This window comes from Ictalurus punctatus, chromosome 10, assembly GCF_001660625.3.
Source record: "Ictalurus punctatus breed USDA103 chromosome 10, Coco_2.0, whole genome shotgun sequence".
NCBI classification, from domain to species: domain Eukaryota; kingdom Metazoa; phylum Chordata; class Actinopteri; order Siluriformes; family Ictaluridae; genus Ictalurus; species Ictalurus punctatus.
Window position 1 is genome coordinate 3,619,416 of NC_030425.2, and position 17,908 is coordinate 3,637,323.

General features: G+C 41.6%; 1 protein-coding gene across 1 annotated transcript in view; it reads left to right on the top strand.

Annotated features, from left to right (window-relative positions):
* The window catches only part of crb1 (crumbs cell polarity complex component 1), a 38,321-nt gene extending 30,242 nt beyond the window's left edge, over positions 1-8,079 (top strand). Inside the window, exon 9 of the mRNA XM_053683360.1 lies at positions 7,876-8,079. Within this exon, the coding sequence (XP_053539335.1) occupies positions 7,876-8,079 (204 nt within the window). The remainder of the gene's footprint in view (positions 1-7,875) is intronic.
* The last annotated feature ends 9,829 nt before the right edge of the window (positions 8,080-17,908 follow it).

Here is a 17,908-nt window from a genome sequence, read left to right on the forward strand (position 1 = left end):
AAGCCAAGTTCCTATGCGAGGTCGAAGAGACGACCTCTCAAGCCAAGTCCCTGTGCAAAGTCAAAGAGACGACATCTCAAACCACGTTCCTGTCCAGGGTCGAAGAGACGACCTCTCAAACCAAGTTCCTGTCTGGGGTCGAACAGACGACCTCTTAAGCTAAGTTTCTTTGTGAGGTTGAAGAGACTCCCTCCCAAGTCAAGTTTCTGTCCAAGGTCAAAGAGACAGCCTCCCAAGCCAAGTTCATGTACGAGGTCGAAGAGGCGACCACTCAAGCCAAGTTCTGGTCTGAGGTCAAAGAGACAACCTCCCAAGCCAAGTTCATGTCCACCTTCGAAAAGAGAAGGCCTCCCAAGCCAAGTTCATGTCTGAGGTCGAAGAGATGGCCACTCAAGCCAAGTTCCTGTCTGAGGTTGAAGAGAAGACCTCCCAAGACAAGTTCATATCAGAGGTTGAAGAGATGACCACTCAAGCCAAGTTCCTGTCCGAGGTCAAAGACAAGGCCTCCCAAGCCAAGTTCATGTCCAAGGTCGAAGAGATGGCCTCCCAAGCCAAGTTCATGTCCGAGGTCGAAGAGACGGCCTCCCAAGACAAGTTCATGTCCGAGGTCGAAGAGACGGCCTCCCAAGACGTGTTCCTGTCTGAGGGCGACCTCCCACGCCAAGTTCCAGCTAAAGGTCGACAAGGTGACCTCCCACGCCAAGTTCCAGTCTGAGATCGATGATGTGACCTTCCACACCAAGTTCCAGTCTGAGATCAATGATGTGACCTTCCATGCCAAGTTCCAGTCTGAAACCAATGTCACGACCAACCAGACTCTGCTCAAGCTTGAAGCCAACGTCACGACCAACCAGGTTCTGCTCACGCCTGAAGCTGACATCATGACCAACCAGGTTATGCTCATACCAGAGTCTGTTGATAGGACCAACCAAGATCTCCTCATGCCTGAAACTGACATCATGACCAAGCAAGTTCTGATCACGTCAGAGTCTGTTGACACGGACAACCAAGTTTTGATCATGCCTAAGTCTGCTGAGATGGACAACCAAGTTCTGCTCACACCTGAGTCTGCTGACACAGACAACCAAGTTTTGATCATGCTTGAGTCTGATGAGATGGACAACCAAGTTCTGCTCACACCTGAGTCTGCTGACACGGACAAACAAGTTCTGCTTACGCCGGAGTCTGCTGACACGGACAACCAAGTTCTGCTCATGCCCGAGTCTGCTGACACAGACAACCAAGTTTTGATCAAGCCTGAGTCTGCTGAGATGGACAACCAAGTTCTGCTCACGCCCGAGTCTGCTAACATGGATAACAAAAGTTCCGCTCACGACCGAGTCTGTTGACACGGACAACCAAGCTCTGCTCACACGCAAGTCTGCTGACACAACCAACCACATTCTGCTCACACCTGAGTCTGTTGACACAGCCAACCAAGTTCAGCCTGCAGAGTCGATGGAGGGGAGGACACTCTGCCTTCCTGCTCCTCTGAGGACGACGCGCCGCCTTCCTCTGCTGAGGATGTTGTTCTGCCTTCCTGCTCCGCTCAGGACTCAGTCTCCCGGGTTCAGCTGAAGACATTTTGTCCAAAGGGCCAGGACCACCAGGGGAGGGAAGTGTGTCCTTGGGGGGGGTTCTGTCACAATTTCCCCTTGCGCTAGCGCTGTAGCATGCAGCGTGTTTGGAGACCTGAAGCGTGAGTTTTGATGTGCGATTTCGATACATGAGGTCAATGCTCGAGCCGATGTGAGAGCTCTTAGCGAATGCATGCTTTTGGGTCTTCAATGACATTGACTTTGTTTACTATCTACATGTGCTTTTGTTATGGTTTTTGTCCTGTCTCCGCCCTGTCTGGTTGTTTCCCCTAGGTGTGTCATCATTGTTTTCAGCTGTCTTCTGTTTCACCCCTGATTATGTTTGTCATTTAAACCCTTGTGTCTCTTTGTACCTTGCGTAGTATTGAGTGTTATCTCCTTACCAAGCGGTTGTTTCTTGTTTATTGTTTTTCATTCATGTTTTTTGACCTTGTTAGTCATTTCTTGTTTCTGATTCTAGCCTTGCCCAGTTAATGCCTGTTTGCAGATCGTATTTTGACCACGCTACTGTCTCATGATGTGGATGTGTCTGCCTGACCCTCTCAAAGAAAAGTCTTTAACTGCACTTGCATCCATCCTCACCTTCATAACTTTTAATATTTCACAGATTTACAGAACATGCCTACCACTTTGAAGATGCAAAATATTTTTATTGTGAAATAAACAAGAAATAAGACACAAAAAACAGAAAACTTGAGCGTGCATAACTATTCATTCACCCCCCCACCCCGCCAAAAAAAAGTCAATACTTTGTAGAGCCATCTTATGCAACAGTTACAGCTCTCTTGGGGTATGTCTCTATAAGCTTGGCACATCTAGCCACTGGGATTTTTGTCCATTATTCAAAGCAAAACTGCTCCAGCTCCTTCAAGTTGGATGGGTTCCACTGGTATACAGCAATCTTTAAGTCATACCACAGATTCTCAATTGGATTGAAGTCTAGGTTTTGACTAGGCCATTTCAAGACATTTAAATGTTTCCCCTTAAACCACTCAAATGTTGCTTTAGCAGTATGCTTAGAGTCATTGTCTTGCCGGAAGGTGAACCTCCGTCCCGGTCTCAAATCTCTGGAAACTAAAACAGGTTTCCTTCGAGAATTTCCCTTTATTTAGCATTATCCATATTTCCTTAAATTCTGACCAGTTTCCCACTCCCTGCTGATAAAAAAACATCCCCACAGCATGATGCTGCCACCACCATGCTTCACTGTGCGGATGGTGTTATTGTAATGATGGGTTTGAGCCAGAAATAGCGTTTTCCTTGATAGCCAAAAAGCTAAATTTTAGTCTCATTTGACCAGAGTACCTTCTTCCATATATTTGGGAAGTCTCCCACATGCTTTCTTGTGAACCGCAAATTGTTTGCTTATTTTTTTCTTTTTTCTGGCCACTCTTAAAAAAGCCCAGCTCTGTGGAGTGTATGGCTTAAAGTGGTCCTATGGTCAGATACGCCAATCTTTGCTGTGGAGCTTTGCCACTCCTTCAGGGTTATCTTTGGTCTCTTTGTTGCCTCTCTGATTAATGCTGTCCTTGTTTTGGTGTACGGCCCTCTCTTGGCAGGTTTGTTGTGGTGCCATATTCTTTCCATTTTTTTAATAATGGATTTAATGGTGCTCCGTAGAATGTTCAGTTTCTGATTTTTTTTTATAACCCAACCCTGAATTATAATTCTCACAACTTTGTCCCTGACCTGTTTGGAGAGCTCCTTGGTCTTCATGGTGCTGCTTGCTTGGTGGTGCCTCAGACTCTGGGACATTTCAGAACAGGTATATATATATATATATATATATATATATATATATATATATATATATGTTACGACACGGGAGCATAGGCGGGAGCAGGTGCAGATCAAAGTCTTTATTGCTCGAACACAAGGTCAATAAACATGAGTAGCAATATGCGATATGCGGTCTTAGACATGAAGCAAGATTCAAGGCATGAAACATAAACAGGACACTAGAACACGACCGCTTAACATCAATGTGGCTAACACTTACATGTACTTAGACTTCGTTAGCTAGTTAACCGTATCTCCAAATAATACTGAGCAAAGTGCAATGTAACATGAGGGCTTTAAATAGCAAACACAATCAAACTAAAACACTGACAGCTGGAGTAAATCAAGACATACCATCGAACATCAACCAATGCCAAAACAGGGGGAGAACCAAAAACCAAAACAAAGGCGCGTGTCCACTGAGATCATGTGACACTTATATTGCACGTAGGTGTACTTTTATTGAACTAATGATGTGACTTCTGAAGGTAATTGGTTGCACCAGATCTTATTTAGGGGCTTCAAATCAAAGGTGTTGAATACATATGTGCACACCTAGGGTTAACCCTAACCCTTACGTTTTTGATTTGAAAAAAAAAATTTAAAACAAGTTTTTTTTTTTATTTCACTTCACCAATTTGGACTGTTTTGTGTATGTTCGTTACATGAAATCCAAATAAAAATCCATTTAATTACAGATTGTACGTTACGACACAGGACTCAAGAAGGGAAGTACACGCAGGAGTACAGTCTTTATTTGCCACTGAAGTCAACACACAAGGAGGCAGGAAACAAGGTCCAAACATAAAACTTGAACTCAAGCAAAGAACAGGAAACTTAAACAGGGTGTGGGAACTCTACCACATTTAACTAACTTAAACATTTCTCCTTTAACTAGTAATGATGTGGGAAGCACCAAACTTAGAACCAGACCTTGACATGAAACACTCAATTAACTCAGGCATGAAACACTCCTCTAATTATGGCAGGAAACACTCCTGTAACTATGGCAGGAAACACTCATCTAACTATGGCAGGAAACACTCATCTAACTATGGCATGAACACATCTAACTATGGCATGAGCACATCATTTCACTAGAGCATGAACAACTCATTTAACTAGAGCATGAACTCATCATTTAACTAGAGCATGAACTCATCATTTAACTAGAACAGGAACACTCCTTTAACTTAGGCATGAATACTGATTAAACAAAGACAGAAACACTCTTAACTATGGCAAGGCATAAACACTCTTAACTATGACATGGCATGAACACTCTCAACTATGGCATGGCATAAACGCTCTTAACTATGGCATGGCATAAACACTCTTAACTCTGGCATGGCATAAACACTCTTAACAAGGCATAAGCTAAGGAACAGGAAAACAGACAGAGCATGGCAACATCACAACCTGGTACCATTATTCATTCCGTCTTCTTCTCTGTCCGTCCTTTCTCCATTAGTCCTTTCTCTACTTTACTTTAACGCTGCGCAACATGCGCAGCAACACGACGGGTTTAAATAACCAGTCAGCATTCTCTTAATTGCCGACAGCTGGCAACACTTGACACAGTTTTAGCGTCCATGTGCACTTCTAGCACGTGCATTTGTGCGCTTTGAAGCCGCTCGTGCATGTTGTCGCCACAGCGCCGTCTGCCGGCGAGAACATGGCAGAACCCCCCCTCCAAAGGCGCCCCTCCTGGAGCACCAAAACCCCCTCCAATGGGGGTCCTGGGCCCCTGTGTAATCTGTCTCTTGATGCATCGGAAAACAGGGTGGCCTCTGCCGGGCAGCAGACAGGAGTCTGGAACGCTGGGCGACGTCCTCAGCAGGACTGGAATGCTGGGCGACATCCTCAGTGGGACTGGCGCTTGGAGGGACATTCTCTGCGCGGCTGGATCACGGAGGGATGTCCTCTGTGGGGCTGGACAGTGGGACAGCCTCCTTGGCGGGACAGGACATCAGGACAGCCTCCTTGGTGGGACAGGACACTGGGACAGCCGCCTCGGCAGGACAGGACAGCAGGACAGCTTCCTCGGCAGGACAGGACAGCAGGACAGCTTCCGCGGTGGGACAGGACAGCGAGACAGCTTCCTCGGCGGGACAGGACAGCGGGACAGCTTCCTTGGCAGGACAGGACAACAGGACAGCTTCCACGGCAGGACAGGACAGCAGGGCAGCTTTCTTAGTGGCAGAGTCCTCCCCGCAGGTCTCTGGCTGGAGTTTTGAGGTCACCAATTTGACCTCGGGCTGGAGCTCCGGAGCTGAGACCTCCCCGCAGGTCTTTAGCTGGAGCTCTGAGGTCGCCAAGTTGACCTCGGGCTGGAGCTCTGGAGCTGAGACCTCCCCGTAAGTCCTCAGACATGCATCTTGCTGTCCTCTCCAACACGTCGACTGGAACCTGATGTGAAGCTGCGGATTCAAGCATGTTCACCCACTTGGGAGCTGCGGAGTCTAGCATGTCCACCCACTTGTAGAAAAGGTGCAAGGGCGGGTTAGGCTGGGGCTTTCCATTGACCCGCCACCCCAGCAGATCCAGACCCGAAGATGTCCTGAACGGTAGAATTCTTCGACAAACAGTTCCACGATCTGGGTGACATCCTGGACAGCGGGGGACCCAGCACTCACCAGTTCCTCCGCCCATTCCCTGGCCGGGCCGCAAGACCGGGACTCCAAGAACCTGATCCACTGGCTCTTGGTAGGCTTGGGATACGCCAGGCTGCACAAATAAACCTGGCAACTGCAGAGGAATACCAGCAGGTAGCTCCCCAATCTTGCTGTCACCGGTGGGAGCTCGGCAGCAAACCTCTGCGGGAACTGCACGGACTGGAAATGCGGCCAGTAGTCCGAGCACCTCCCAATAAGGTGCCCTCCTGCTACTTCCATGGTTGGGCATTCTGTTACGACACAGGACTCAAGACAGGTAGTAAGTGCAGGAGTACTGTCTTTATTTGCCACTTAAGTCAACACACGAGGAGGCGGGAAACAAGGTCTAAACATGAAACTCGAACTCAAGCAAAGAACAGGAAACTTAAACAGGGTGTGGGAACTCTACCACATTTAACTAACTTAAACATTTCTCCTTTAACTACTAAATGAGGTGGGAAGCACCAAACTTAGAACCAGACCTTGACATGAAACACTCAATTAACTCAGGCATGAAACACTCCTCTAATTATGGCAGGAAACACTCCTGTAACTATGGCAGGAAACACTCATCTAACTATGGCATGAGCACATCATTTCACTAGAGCATGAACGCATCATTTAACTAGAGCATGAACACATAATTTAACTAGAGCATGAACTTATCATTTAAGTAGAACACGAACACTCTAACTTAGGCATGAATACTCATTAAACAAAGACAGAAACATTCTTAACTATGGTAAGGCATAAACACTCTTAACAACTATGACATGGCATGAACACTCTTAACTATGACATGGCATAAACACTCTTAACTAAGGCATGGCACAAGCACTCTCAACTAGGCATAGCATAAACACTCTCAACTAGGCATAGCATAAACACTCTTAACTCTGGCATTGCATAAACACTCTTAACAAGGCATAAGCTAAGAAACTGGAAAACAGACAGAGCACGGCAACATCACAACCTGGCACCATTATTCATTCCGTCTTCTTCTCTGTTCGTCCTTTCTCTATTAGTCCTTTCTCTACTTTACTTTAATGCCGCACGACGTGCGCAGCAACACGAGGGGTTTAAATAACCAGTGAGCATTCTCTTAATTGCTGACAGCTGGCAACACTTGACACAGTTTTAGCGTCCATGCGCACTTCAAGCACGTGCACGTGCGCGCTTGGAAGCCGCTCGTGCACATTGTCACCAAAGCGCCGTCTACCGGCGAGATCGTGAAATAGTAATGCAACAAAATTGGAAAAATTCTAAGGGGGTGAATACTTTTGCAAGGCACTGTATCTATTGACATTGACATTGAAAAACTAATTCATGGAACAACATATTTATATTAAAGGCAGAATTCCCACTTACATCACATATGTTAATTAATAGGAGGTTTATGTTCATTAAATTAAAATGTAATTTTGAAAACTTAATTACTGTAGTACAATAGACATTATGGTATATCAATATGTACAAAACTACTTAAGGCCATAATCACTTTTTAGAGTGTAGTTTAATCAGGGGTCTATGCACTTTTTGGTCATTCCATTTTCATGTCATGAAAATGAGAATCAAAAAAATGGTTATTCGAATATTGTTTCAAAATTCAGGCAGGAGAATAGAAACAAGTAATTTTCTGTTGTTTTTTTTTTTTAATTGCCAGAAATAGCAGATACATTTTAAGGAGACTTGCATTTCTTTTGCTTCTTTGTAAATAATAATTTAAAAAAAGTCATAATTAGCTATTACACAGACCAATCACTATTTGCAGTATTTGATGTTTTATGTGATTCCTAATCTTTTGAATGGAAATTTCAACAAGTCTACTATATGTTCTTTTCTAGCTGAATGCAGACAGCATGGCACCTCTTTGTTTGACCTTGGCATCTGTAGTGTTTTTCCTGGCTATGACAATGATGACTCTCATGGTAGTACTGAAGCGGAGAGCTACACATGGCACCTACAGCCCAAGCCGACAAGAGAAGGATGGGTCGCGTGTAGAGATGTGCAATATTTTGCAACCGCCACCTATGGAGAGACTCATCTGAGCCATCTCTCTGTCCATAAAGTTTGGGTTGGCATCTTGAAAGGCATTCTTTGTTTTTATACACCTGGTGTAGGTAACATCTGTTAATGCGTCACCACTCATCCACAAGGTTTCATCATATACTGTATCATGAAACTGATATACATCTATATCATGATACTGAAGATGAATCAGTGGTTACTGAATGAATGAAATGTCTCCCAGATGGGCAAAAAAATTGCCCTGTTGCTCAACACGCTTACTCCAACATTATGCCTTGCTTAAATGATTCTTCTTTGCAATGAGCAATGTGCAGAGTTGGGTATACTGTATTCTAATTACCTTTTCTGATAACACAGTAATGTAAAGCATTACATTTAAAATTTGTGTAATTTGATTACACTTAATGATGTCAATTAAATTATGTTACTTGCATTACAAATTCATTGTTAATAAAACAATATTAAGTAAAATGCATTTTTAAATCAATCACATTTTGCACAGCTGTTAGGGGCATAACCTGGAATGGACATTTGGGGCTGTAGCCCGAAGATTTTTTTATTTAGCCCCGAATAATGAACCACTTGGAGCGGTTTGTCACTACTTAAGTGAACGTCAGTAAAAGAAGACAGCGGTGTTGTAATTTTATATCTTGAATGAGGGTGAGACCAATCAGACAGCGCTAACAGGAAAATATGTGAAAACACTCATGTCTTATTGGCTGACAGCTCTCGATTCTGCCAAATGCTAGCTCTTACATTCAGTGTGAGGAAAAATGGATATATGCTAATTTAAACCAGTAAATCGGTTGAAACTGAAACAGTAACATCCGCTCATGCTGAGTGGGAAAACAAGGTGTGTAAATGTCTATATGAGTTCCAGTTTATGTGAACATGGTATGAGTAGAGCATATGGAGAGATTACATACTTTACATGGCACTGTAGCAGCTAAACTCATACAATGATAGCTTAGCTGTGCCTCCCTTTGGCTAGCGACACCAAACTAGCCTAGTTCGAGTTCATTTTATCTGTCTGGTCATCCTACAAACAGTAAAAACACCCGAGGCAAGATTTATGTTAAATCCAACTTTTTCTGAACATGTCATTCATTGATGCACACTAAAATTACTGAAAGAACTATGAGTCTCACTTCGTGTGTATTTTTGTAGGTTTGATAGGTTTGAAAGTAACTTGAAAGTAAAGTAATTAGTAATCTGATTACTTTTTACATGCAGTAATCAGTAATGTAATCAAATTACAATTTTAAAGTAGTAATTAGTAATCTGCAGTAGATTACTTTTTCTGAGTAACCCAACATTGGCAATGTGTTTATTTAATGTGTAATATTTCATTAATGTTAAATCTAAATTCTTTCCATTGTCTTGACTGTCTTGACATGTGTTCCAACCTTCTTCTCATATCTTAATTGCGAGTTCTCTTTCCCATTTATATTCCATATTCAATATTCTATATAGTTTTGATATTTTAATGAGTTCTTTATTTCTATTTTGAATTTAAAAGATTCATCAGCTCTGTAGTGTGTGAATGTTCTTTATTTTTACCTTGTTGTATATTTATAGTATTTATGTGTAATAAAGTTGTGTAATAAAGTGTTATTACTATACTATTATGGGCTTTTAATGTTTCAATTCTTTATATTTGTGGATTTCTTGAGTTAATACTGATTAATGGTAAAAATTTCATGTGAATAACCTCACTGGAAATATATTTACTGAAAAAAATGTTGATGCATTCAATACTTATTTCCCTCACTGTAGCTGACATTTTGACATTTTGACATTTTGAAGCTGAGAAAAATCAATCAGAGTCATAGTAAAAGCATTGAGCACAGCCAATCGAACAATTTGGAATGCCCTGACAAAGAAACCACTGGTGTACTTATAACCAGACAACAAACAGGTCGGCCAAGGAAAACAACAGTAGTTGATGGCAGAAACATTGTGAGAGTTGTGAGCAAAAACCGAAAAACAATAGTCAGTGCCATCAGCAATAACCTTCACAGGGCAGGGGTGAAGCTACACAATCCACCTTTTCAAGAAGACTTTGAGTGCAGAAATATAGAAGCCATATCACAAGATCCAAACCACTCATCAGCAGCAAGAATCAGAAGGCCAAATTGGAATTTGAAAAGAATGGTGGACTCTCCTCTTCAGTTCACTGCACAGGTTTTCTCTGGGTTTCAAGTCAGGGGACTGGGATGGCCATGACAGGACTTTGATTTTGTGGTCAGTAAAACATTTTTGTGTTGATTTTGGCATATGTTTTGGGTCATTGTCCTGCTGGAAGATCCAATCACGGCTTAAGCTTTCTGGAAGAGGCAGTCAAGTTTTCATTTAATATCTGTTGATGCCATGATGCCATGTATACTAACTAAATGTCCAGGTCATATGGCAGAAAAACAGCCCCAAAACATTAAAGAGCCACCACAATATTTAATCATAGGCATAAAGTACTTTTCCATTTGGCTACCTCTCAGTGTGCGCCAAAACCATCACTGGTGTTTATTGCCAAAAAACAGTATTTTGGTTTCATCTGACCATAGAACCCGATCCCATTTGAAGTTCCAGTAGTTTATTTCAAACTGAAGACGCTTGTTTTTGGATGAGAGTAGATGCTTTTTTCCTGAAACCCTTCCAAACAACTTGTGATGATGTAGGTGAGTTCGGATTGTAGTTTTGGAGACTTTCTGGCCCCAAGATGCAACCAACTTCTGCAGTTCTCCAGCTGTGATCCTTGGAAATTTTTTGGCCATTTGAGTCATCCTCTTCACAGTCTGTTGAAACAATATAGATACATGTATAGATACAACAATATAGATAACATTTCCAGTAGACTGGGAATATACTTTAAATATATTTTTCTCACATGAATTCATAAGGGTGCCAATAATTGTTGCACACTTATATTTAAATAAGATATATATATATATATATATATATATATATATATATATATATATATATATATATATATATATATATATATAAATCTGTGTTGTGTTTGCAATTATTAGAAATTTTTAACAAAAGATAAAAAGGTCAAACAATAAAGACAATAAAACAATAAAAACAATTTTTCACATCTTTCTTTGCTCATATTTACCAAGGTTGCCAATATTAGTGGAGAGCACTGTGTGTGTGCGTGTGTGTGTGTGTGTGTGTGTGTGTGTGTGTGTGTGTGTTTATTTATTTATTATATACACACAGTACAATGCGAAAGTTTTACCCTATTCTTTTTGTACAAACTTAGTAATAATTACTACTGACTGTCAAGCACAAAATGAAATGTTACAGAAAATTTTTCTGTGTCAGTAAAGAAGGCAGCATATTATGTAAGAGACCAATTTTCAGACAAAAAACACAATGAAGGCTGCTGGGTTTTGTTAAGTGCTAAATTCAAAGTCTCCAGAAGGCTGGTTCTGCAAGGTGCTCAATAAAACTTACCAGCTAATTTCTTTATAAAACTGTACAAATTGTACCGGAGACTACTGTTTTTATTTTTATTTTTATTTTTTGTCACACTAAATATTGACTTTGTTTCATTTACTACTGATTACTGCTCTTTACAGGTTTTTTTTAATGTAGAAACTTTTAATTCCATTATTTTGAAGGCAGTACTGTGTGTTCGTGTGTGTATATATATATATATATATATATATATATATATATATATATATATATATATATATATATATATATATATATATCCATCCATCCATCCATCCATCTTCTTATTCCTTTTCAGGGTCACAGGGAAACCTGTGCCTATCCCAGGGAACATCGGGCGGGGTACACTCTGGACAGGGTGCCAGTCCATCGCAGGGCACAATCACATACACCCTCACACACCCATTCATACACTACGGACACTTTAGACATGCTAATCAGCCTACCATGCATGTCTTTGGACTGGGGGAGGAAACTGGAGTACCCGGAGAAAAACCCCGCAGCACGGGGAGAACATGCAAACTCTGCACACACATAGCCCCGACTCGAACCCTGCATGGTGGCTTAGTATATATGTATATATACACACACACACACACACAAACAGTGGTGCTTGAAAGTTTGTAAACCCTTTAGAGTTTTCTATATATTTGCATAAATATGACCTAAAAAATCATCAGATGCCTGGAAAAGTAGATAAAGAGATCCCAGTTAAACAAATGAGACACATATATGTTATATGTTATACTACATTTACTTACTGAAGAAAATGATCCAATGTTACATAACTGTGAGTGGCAAAAACCTTTGCTTTCAGTATCTCGTATGACCCCCTAGTGCAGCAGTAACTGCAACTAAACAGTTCTGGTAACTGTTGATCAATCTTGCACATTGGCTTGGAGGAATTGTAGCCCATTCCTCAGGACAGAACAGCTTCTATCCATCCATCCAACTTCTATACCGCTTTATCCTTTTCAGGGTCACAGGGAAACCTGGAGCCTATCCGAGGGACAATCGGGTACAAGGCGGGGTACACCTTGGACAGGGTGCCAATCCATTGCAGGGCACAATCACATACAGTATCTCACAAAAGTGAGTACACCCCTCACATTTTTGTAAATATTTGATTATATCTTTTCATGTGACAACACTGAAGAAATGACACTTTGCTACAATGTAAAGTAGTGAGTGTACAGCTTGTGTAACAGTGTAAATTTGCTGTCCCCTCAAAATAACTCAACACACAGCCATTGATGTCTAAACCGCTGGCAACAAAAGTGAGTACACCCCTAAGTGAAAATGTCCAAATTGGGCCCAATTAGCCATTTTCCCTCCCCGGTGTCATGTGACTTGTTAGTGTTACAAGGTCTCAGGTGTGAATGGGGAGCAGGTGTGTTAAATTTGGTGTCATCGCTCTCACACTCCCTCATACTGGTCACTGGAAGTTCAACATGGCACCTCATGGCAAAGAACTCTCTGAGGATCTGAAAAAAAGAATTGTTGCTCTACATAAAGATGGCCTAGGCTATAAGAAGATTGCCAAGACCCTGACACTGAGCTGCAGCACGGTGGCCAAGACCATGCAGTGGATTAACAGGACAGGTTCCACTCAGAACAGGCCCCGCCATGGTCAACCAAAGAAGTTGAGTGCAAGTGCTCAGCGTCATATCCAGAGGTTGTGTTTGGGAAATAGACGTATGAGTGCTGCCCGCATTGCTGCAGAGGTTGAAGGGGTGCGGGGGTCAGCCTATCAGTGCTCAGACCATACGCCGCACACTACATCAAATTGGTCTGCATGGCTGTCGTCCCAGAAGGAAGCCTCTTCTAAAGATGATGCACAAGAAAGCCCGCAAACAGTTTGCTGAAGACAAGCAGACTAAGGACATGGATTACTGCAGTCCTGTGGTCTGATGAGACCAAGATAAACTTATTTGGTTCAGATGGTGTCAAGCGTGTGTGGCGGCAACCAGGTGAGGAGTACAAAGACAAGTGTGTCTTGCTTACATTCAAGCATGGTGGTGGGAGTGTCATGGTCTGGGGCTGCATGAGTGCTGCCGGCACTGGGGAGCTACAGTTCATTGAGGGAACCATGAATGCCAACATGTACTGTGACATACTGAAGAAGAGCATGATCAGTATGCAGTATTCCAGCATGATAACAACCCCAAACACACCTCCAAGACGACCACTGCCTTGCTAAAGAAGATGAGGGTGAAGGTGATGGACTGGCCAAGCATGTCTCCAGACCTAAACCCTATTGAGCATCTGTGGGACATCCTCAAACGGAAGGTGGAGGAGCACAAGGTCTCTAACATCCACCAGCTCTGTGATGTCGTCAAGGAGAAGTGGAAGAGGGCTCCAGTCAACTCCATGCCCAAGAGGGTTAAGGCAGTGCTAGAAAATAATGGTGGCCACACGAAATATTGACACTTTGGGCCCAATTTGAACATTTTCATTTAGGGGTGTACTCACTTTTGTTGCAGCGGTTTAGACATTAATGGCTATGTGTTGAGTTCTTTTGAGCGGACAGCAAATTTACACTGTTACACAATTTGTATACTCACTACTTTACATTGTAGCAAAGTGTCATTTCTTCAGTGTTGTCACATGAAAAGATATAATCAAATATTTACAAAAATGTGAGGGGTGTACTCACTTTTGTGAGATACTGTACATGACAGAACAGCTTAAACTCTGGAATGTTGGTGAGTTTCCTCACATGAACTGCTTGCTTCGAGTCCTTCCATAAAATTTCTATTGGATTAAGCTCTTTGACTTGCCAATTCCATTAAATTTATTCTTCTTTAGCCATTCTCTGGTAGAATGACTTGTTTGCTTAGGGTCGTTGTCTTACTGCTTGACCCACTATCTGTTGAGATTCAGATCACAGACAGACGTTCTCCTTTAGAATTCGCTGGTACAATTCAGAATTAATTTTTCCATCAATGATCACAAGTCGTCCTGGCCCAGGTCCAAACCACGATACTGCCACCACCATGTTTCACAGATTCGATAAGGTTCTTATGTTGGAATGCAGTGCTTTCCTTTCTCCAAATATAAAACTTCTCATTTAAACCAAAAATACTTTTCCAATACCCTTCTGGCTGGTCCACATGATGCTTTGCAAATTCAGACAGGTAGCAATGTACTTCTTTTGTGCTCTTTTGGAGAACAGTGACTTTCTCTTTGCAACCATCATTATTATTCAGTGTTGTCCTGATGGTGGACTCATGAACATTAACATTACACAACATGAAAGAGGCCTTTAGTTGCTTAGAAGTTACCCTAGGTTCCTTTGTGAACTCACAGATCATTACACGCTTTGCGCTTGGAGTGAACTTTGTTGGTTGAGCACTCCTTGGGAGGGTGCAATGGCCTTGAATTTCCTCCATTTGTACACAATCTGTCTGTCTGTGGATTGGTGGAATCCAAACTCTTTGGAAGCTCTCAGAAATCTCCTTTGTTCATGCCATAATAGACTATCAGAAACATGCTGTGAAGATCAGGATCTCATAGATCCCTGTTCTTTAAATAAAACTGGTTGCTCACTCAAACCTGACTATCATCCAGCAGTGGGTAGTAACACGCTACATTTACTTCATTACCTTTACTTGAGTAATTTTTTTAAAAAACATACTTTTAAGATTAGGTTCTAATGCTCATACTTATACGTCTACTCAAGTTAATTTTTAATCACAGAAATGTACTTTTATTTCACAACATTTAGTGGCATTCCTCTATTACTGTTAAATATTAATGAATATACATAGTATTAATAATTCATTTATATAACCTATAATGAGGTCGCGAGTCCTGTGATATGCTGCAGTGGTCTGAATGTGGATGCAACAACTGCTCACTTTTTTAGCTGCTCAGTCCTGGAAAATAATGGCCAAAGAGAAGGAAGAAGCGAGCGTGTCGAAGGAGGCAGGACACACACACGCACACACACACACACACACACTCACTCACTCACTCACTCACTCACAGGCCATGGCCAAAATTGCGTACTGTGACAGTAACTACTGCTCGGCCACTGATACAGTATGTACTGATTAGTATAAAGCTAAGCAGTCCATGTACATTGGCAGACTACAGCCTTCAACAAAATCTTTTCAACTGTTTAGAGAACAGAAAGTCTGAAAGTCCTTGCAGGTTCCACCAACATTTTACCTTGGATCACTGGATTCAAAGTCCAGAGTGCTAGTCATTACACCATTTAACCAAGCTGGATTGAAAACACCGTAGGTCTTAGACTAAGACAATATAATCAAATCCCAGGTGACAGAATAAGCCCATATTTTTCTTCTCCACCGAGATTTTTTTAACTCGGATTGCTACACTAAAGCTTACTTGGTAAAAATTTTAAGTTCAGTTGAGAGTCTTTGTCTACTTTAAAGCCCAAAGTATATGTAATTTTTTTTTACACATACACTAGCGTATGCACACAGTCATACACATTGCCTTTCAAAGTATACTCCTTTAGACATGTACATGTACAGAGGAGGTCGACACATGAGCATTATGACAACTGGCACTACCACTCCTGGTCCCATTCCATTTGCCACTTTTTTTTAGGATGTATGAGTTTATTATTGGTTTAAGAGCTGATGGTGGGATTTGACAAACTGTAATTCTCAATTTGAGGGCTTCCTTAGCAACAATCTTTGCTTCTTCGTTGCCAGACAGCCCCATATGCCCTGGTATCCAGAAAAAATAAGATGTTGAAATTTTGTCTCTGTAAAGAATCCACTTTAGTTAGGATGCTTGCAATTATGGAATGTTTGGTCTTTAAGGATTCAAGTGCTTGGAGAGAAATCTGTACAGATTAAAAAGTGCAGTTTTTGTGTGCTCTCTATCTGCTTTAGGGCTAGGAGCAAAGCACGGACATCAGCTGTGAAAATTAAGCTTTGTCCAGGAATATAAATACCAAGTCGTTGTTATCGGAGCACTACTGCTGCAGACACACTATTGTCCCTCCTAGATTCATCTGTATATACAGGTTTATGAAGTGGGAAATGGCATCTTGTGTCTAAGAACTGTTGTTTACATATATTCATTTGGGTAGGTCACTGTCTTCTTATATTGGGTCGGATCAATTATAATGTTTGGTTTCTTTATATTCCAGGGTGGTATAGAGCATGTATATGTCTGTGATAGGATGTCCAAATTAATATCCTTGTTCTCTAGATGGGGATTTATGTGGATCCCAAAAGGACTAATATACATAGGTCTGGCTTCATACAGTTGTAGATATTGAGGGTGGAAAACTGGAGAATGAGCTGGATTATTTTATACTGCCTTTAGCTTGACTGCATACTGCAGGGCCAGTGTCAAAGCGTCTGTTTTGAAGTGATGGTTCCCATGCTTCAATGTACAAGCTTTGAACTGGTGAAGTCCTGAAAGCTGCAAGGGAGAGTCTTAATTCTAGGTTGTGTATTGTATCCAATGTTTTGATATAGGATTTCCTGGTGGCGCCATAGACTACACTTCCATAGCCCATCTAGGCCAGCATTCTATAGAGATGTAAACAAGTAGTACAGTACCCATCTTATTTTAGGCAATACTTTTATAATGTCGATTGTTTTAAGGCATCTCTTTCTTAGTGATTTCATGTCTGGGATAAAAGATTGTTTGAAGCTCAAAGTGAGCCCTAAAAACTTGGTTTCTTTTATGACCTTAATGGGCTCTCCTTCCATAAAGAGTTCTGGGTCCAAGTGCAGAGATCAAAGAAGACGGAAGTGCATATGTACAGTCATTGCTTTAGAGAATTAAATACATTTTTCATTGACCAGTTACTAATCTTGTTTATGAATATCTGTAGCTACCTCTCAATAATGTTCATCTTTTTCCCCCCTGTAACTAATACATAAATCATCATCATAGAGGCCGCAGAATATGTTGGGTCCAAAGCTGTTTGTAATACTGTAAATTATTATGCTAAAAAGGGTGACTGACAGGCTGCTTCCTTAAGTGTGTGTAAGGTTGACAGAGTGTTTCCTATTCGGACACGAAAATGTGTATGTTAGATAGGAAGTTGGCAATGAAATTTGGCTGGTATCCCCGAAAACCCATTGGAAAATCAAATGTGGGCTCAAAATCATGGGCCAAAGAATTTCGCCTTGGCCCATGTTCACATTCAACAGAACTGGCCCCAGAGTCATCTTTACAAGAGATGAGAAATGGCATCACTGGATTCAAAGTGTCCAAACTTAGTTATTTTGGCCATTGCACCCAAAATCATTAGTGTAATAAGCAGAGAAACTGAATAGTACCTTATTCACATTTCAATTGTCTGGGATGTTAAAAACCACCTGCTGCAAAGCTAAGTTTCTGTTGAGACAGTTGGTTTACTTCATGAAGACACCTCTACAAACCTGGTGC